Source organism: Nanorana parkeri, unplaced genomic scaffold, assembly GCF_000935625.1.
Source record: "Nanorana parkeri isolate BGI_ZX_2015 unplaced genomic scaffold, ASM93562v1 scaffold1894, whole genome shotgun sequence".
NCBI classification, from domain to species: Eukaryota; Metazoa; Chordata; class Amphibia; order Anura; family Dicroglossidae; genus Nanorana; species Nanorana parkeri.
Genome location: NW_017308162.1, coordinates 296,154 through 301,226, shown reverse-complemented (window position 1 = coordinate 301,226; position 5,073 = coordinate 296,154). Strand labels below are relative to the sequence as shown.

The window sequence follows — 5,073 nt, the reverse complement described above, 5'->3', positions numbered from 1 at the left end:
AGACTGAAGGGAAGGACGGAGGTCAGATATGAGACTGAAGGGAAGGACGGAGGTCAGATAGAAGACTGAAGGGGAGGACGGAGGTCAGATAGAAGACTGAAGGGGAGGACGGAGGTCAGATAGAAGACTGAAGGGGAGGACGGAGGTCAGATAGAAGACTGAAGGGGAGGACGGAGGTCAGATAGAAGACTGAAGGGAAGGACGGAGGTCAGATAGAAGACTGAATGGAGGCCGGAGGTCAGATGTAACATCTTTATTTCCTGTAGATCGGGGTACAATGGATCAGTTTCGGGAAGTTTTCCTGATTTCGGCAATCACAGAATTTGGACTTTTATTGAACACAGAAATTCACAACCAATCACAGCAAATCCGCCGCTGAGGAACTACAAATCCCAGCGCGGCCTGCTCTATGAAATGACGGAGGTTTGTTCAGTGACCCGCAGACGATGGGGAATTGGTGGCGGTGGGGTCAGATATCGGACAGTCTCTATGAAATGATGGACTCTGATTGGCCCAGGGATCAGCGGTATGTACACATCATTGGTCAGGTCACATGACTCCTCCCATCGGTCCGTTAATAAGGAGGCGGAGGACGCGGGCCTGCAACAAGACAGGGACAGGTTTACTTTGCATCCTCGCCATTTACTAAGGGACATTCCATTCACAGGGATGAGCTCCTCTGAACATGGAAGGAACTTCTGCTGCCGCCCAATCAGCTGCGCCGGGGAGTTCTCCGCCAACAGCTGCGCATGAGTAAAGGGGCGGGATGCAGTGACATCACTGACCTTATATGGACACATGGCTTTATTGGGTCAGAGACGTTGAAGCAATATGTGGCCATATCAGGTGAATGATGATAGTAGAAGGATCCCGCCTCTTTGTATAGGTGCAGCTGTGGGCTGGAGAATGCCCCGACCTGCAGCTGATTGGGTGGACGGCATCATGGAACTTCCAGGTTCAGAGGTCTCAGGATCAGACCGGTTTCAGTCCAAACCTGAACTCATCCTAATTCATTTATTTGGAGTCAACAATCTCTGCAAAATACGTCTGACACGCCCCCTTCCTCTCTGGTCTGACACGCCCCCTTCCTCTCTGGTCTGACACTTCTGACACGCCTCTCTCTCTCTGGTCTGACACCCCCCCTCCTTCTCTGGTCTGACACGCCCCCTCCATCTCTCTCTGTTTGCCTGAGGAAGGGGCCACACGATCCTGAAACGTTGCTAAGGAGATGTGTGTTATCACAGTCAATAAACAGTATTGACTTTAATACTTGTGGAGTGCGAGTGACTACCTTCATCCCTCTCTGGTCTGACACGCCCCCTCTCTCTCTGATCTGACACGCCCCCTCCCTCTCTGGTCTGACACGCCCCCTTCCTCTCTGGTCTGACACGTCCCCTCCCTCTCTGGTCTGACACGCCCCCTCCCTCTCTGGTCTGACACGCCCCCTCCCTCTCTGGTCTGACACGTCCCCTTCCTCTCTGGTCTGACACGCCCCCTCCCTCTCTGGTCTGACACGCCCCCTCCCTCTCTGGTCTGACACGTCCCCTCCCTCTCTGGTCTGACACGCCCCCTCCCTCTCTGGTCTGACACGCCTCCTCCCTTTCTGGTCTGCCTTATTATTTACAACACCAGTCTGCATGAGGACACTTGTGACATGGGGCGTGGCTGTTACTCAGCTCTGACCAGGGCAGAGCACTGCAGTGTGTGAGCAGGAACCAGTATTTTTGCTGAGGGGGAAATATAGAAACATCCTAATCTGTGAGGTGCAGGACTCGGGGGTGATAATACGGTAAAAAAAACAATACCCAGAATTTCTCAGGGGCCGGCGTCCTGACTCAGCGGAGGCCGTGTGATCTCTCAAACATCCAATGAGGGAAAAGGCGGATACCCAGAACTGCTTCTCCATTGGACGAACCCCTAAAGGTCACCCTCTGATCATGGCTGAGCCGCCACCAATCCACCTACCTCTGTCCACCTTCTTCCGGCTTCTGTGCAGCTTCAGGTTGAAGATTTCCTCCTCTAGGCGCTGATTCTCCATCTCCACCGCCATCAGCTCCACGTCCGGGGCCCGAGGGGCCACATCATGACCTGATGGAAAGCAATACATATATCTGAGTGAATGATGTCACATTCCTTTCATTGTGTTATACAGACAGGTGAAATATATAGTGGGGGCCCCTCATAATGGGCACAGCGGGGGTACAGACCCGGGAACTCAGCACAGGGATGGGGGGAGCCCCTCATAATGGGCACAGCGGGTTGACAGACCCGGGAACTCAGCTCAGGGATGGCGGGAGCCCCTCATAATGGGCACAGCGGGTTGACAGACCCGGGAACTCAGCTCAGGGATGGCGGGAGCCCCTCATAATGGGCACAGCGGGTTGACAGACCCGGGAACTCAGCTCAGGGATGGCGGGAGCCCCTCATAATGGGCACAGCGGGTTGACAGACCCGGGAACTCAGCTCAGGGATGGCGGGAGCCCCTCATAATGGGCACAGCGGGTTGACAGACCCGGGAACTCAGCTCAGGGATGGCGGGAGCCCCTCATAATGGGCACAGCGGGTTGACAGACCCGGGAACTCAGCTCAGGGATGGCGGGAGCCCCTCATAATGGGCACAGCGGGTTGACAGACCCGGGAACTCAGCTCAGGGATGGCGGGAGCCCCTCATAATGGGCACAGCGGGTTGACAGACCCGGGAACTCAGCTCAGGGATGGCGGGAGCCCCTCATAATGGGCACAGCGGGTTGACAGACCCGGGAACTCAGCTCAGGGATGGCGGGAGCCCCTCATAATGGGCACAGCGGGTTGACAGACCCGGGAACTCAGCTCAGGGATGGCGGGAGCCCCTCATAATGGGCACAGCGGGTTGACAGACCCGGGAACTCAGCTCAGGGATGGCGGGAGCCCCTCATAATGGGCACAGCGGGTTGACAGACCCGGGAACTCAGCTCAGGGATGGCGGGAGCCCCTCATAATGGGCACAGCGGGTTGACAGACCCGGGAACTCAGCTCAGGGATGGCGGGAGCCCCTCATAATGGGCACAGCGGGTTGACAGACCCGGGAACTCAGCTCAGGGATGGCGGGAGCCCCTCATAATGGGCACAGCGGGTTGACAGACCCGGGAACTCAGCTCAGGGATGGCGGGAGCCCCTCATAATGGGCACAGCGGGTTGACAGACCCGGGAACTCAGCTCAGGGATGGCGGGAGCCCCTCATAATGGGCACAGCGGGTTGACAGACCCGGGAACTCAGCTCAGGGATGGCGGGAGCCCCTCATAATGGGCACAGCGGGTTGACAGACCCGGGAACTCAGCTCAGGGATGGCGGGAGCCCCTCATAATGGGCACAGCGGGTTGACAGACCCGGGAACTCAGCTCAGGGATGGCGGGAGCCCCTCATAATGGGCACAGCGGGTTGACAGACCCGGGAACTCAGCTCAGGGATGGCGGGAGCCCCTCATAATGGGCACAGCGGGTTGACAGACCCGGGAACTCAGCTCAGGGATGGCGGGAGCCCCTCATAATGGGCACAGCGGGTTGACAGACCCGGGAACTCAGCTCAGGGATGGCGGGAGCCCCTCATAATGGGCACAGCGGGTTGACAGACCCGGGAACTCAGCTCAGGGATGGTGGGAGCCCCGCATAATGGGCACAGCGGGTGTACAGACCTGGGAACTCAGCACAGAGATGGGGGAGGAGCTTAGGGACTTACGCCTCTTTTTCTTCTCATTGCGCTCCTGTTTGTACGTCATTTCTTCGAACGCCAACACCTCGGCCTGCAGGTCCCTCATCTGCGCCAGGACTACCGGCTCGCTCCCCCCGCTCTGCACGTACGCCAGCTGCAGGGCGCTGTAGAAGGAGATCACAGAGAACAGAACACAGATAAAAGATGATTCAAAACTCTCTTCCTGATTGGTCCACAAAGTACGCAAGTGAAGGCGGAGCTTATCCTACTAATCAGGTATTTTCGTGGCCACCTCCTTAGGCCCCTCCTACCATTGTTTCCAATGATGGGAGGACTGAAGAAAGTAGAGGAGGATTATGGGAGGACAGAGGACAGTAGGGGAGGATTATGGGAGGACAGAGGACAGTAGCGGAGGATTATGGGAGGACAGAGGACAGTAGAGGAGGATTATGGGAGGACAGAGGACAGTAGAGGAGGATTATGGGAGGACAGAGGACAGTAGAGGAGGATTATGGGAGGACAGAGGACAGTAGTGGAGGATTATGGGAGGACAGAGGACAGTAGTGGAGGATTATGGGAGGACAGAGGACAGTAGTGGAGGATTATGGGAGGACAGAGGACAGTAGTGGAGGATTATGGGAGGACAGAGGACAGTAGTGGAGGATTATGGGAGGACAGAGGACAGTAGCGGAGGATTATGGGAGGACAGAGGACAGTAGTGGAGGATAATGGGTGGGGAATGGGAAAGTAGGCGGAGCCAGGGTCTGAGGACCGATGCCATGAAGAGGCCGCATCGGGTGTACCTGATCTCGGAGGACAAGCTGCCCCCGCGCACAGGAAATGGCAGGAAGGTCAGAGGTGACTTCTCCTTGGTCACTGATTGGCTGGCCGGCGGCTCTTTTGGCGTTCTCTCCGTTTTTGCCCTAAAATGATGAAATCGGAACATGAGACACTTCCGTCTGTTATCACGGGACATGGATCCCGCCACTGCTGACTTGTATGTAATACTCCGCCATGCTCATCCTCTGTCTTCAGTACTCAGTCAGAACACGTATCAGGTAAATAAAACTGGTCAGCGGCTCGCCGAGTACTGAAGACAGAGGATGGACATGTCAGTGAGAGGAATCCATGTCTCTGTTGTGATTGGCCGTGAGGAATCCACAGACAGAGCCTTGGCGACAAACGATGGATCTGGTATCAGTGATACTTGGCTGGCGATTGGCTGGCAGCGGGTCGCCCGCACACTGTACCTGGCCTCTGATTGGATGAGAGTGACTTGGTCTCGTAGAGCATCCAGAGACAGCTGGTTCTTCTCTTCCTGGGCCTTCAGCTCCAACAACATCTGCTCTATGTGGCTGCTGGAAGTGCTGGTGCCGGACACTTCG

At 56.3% G+C, this 5,073-nt stretch overlaps 1 protein-coding gene across 1 annotated transcript in view; it reads right to left on the bottom strand.

Annotated features, from left to right (window-relative positions):
- CCDC17 (coiled-coil domain containing 17) overlaps positions 1–5,073 on the bottom strand; it is a 23,833-nt gene that overhangs the window by 11,911 nt on the left and 6,849 nt on the right. Inside the window, exons 5-8 of the mRNA XM_018571998.1 lie at positions 4,939–5,068; positions 4,492–4,611; positions 3,716–3,852; positions 1,966–2,088 (exon numbers count right to left, since the gene is read on the bottom strand). Of these exons, the coding sequence (XP_018427500.1) occupies positions 1,966–2,088; positions 3,716–3,852; positions 4,492–4,611; positions 4,939–5,068 (510 nt within the window). The remainder of the gene's footprint in view (positions 1–1,965; positions 2,089–3,715; positions 3,853–4,491; positions 4,612–4,938; positions 5,069–5,073) is intronic.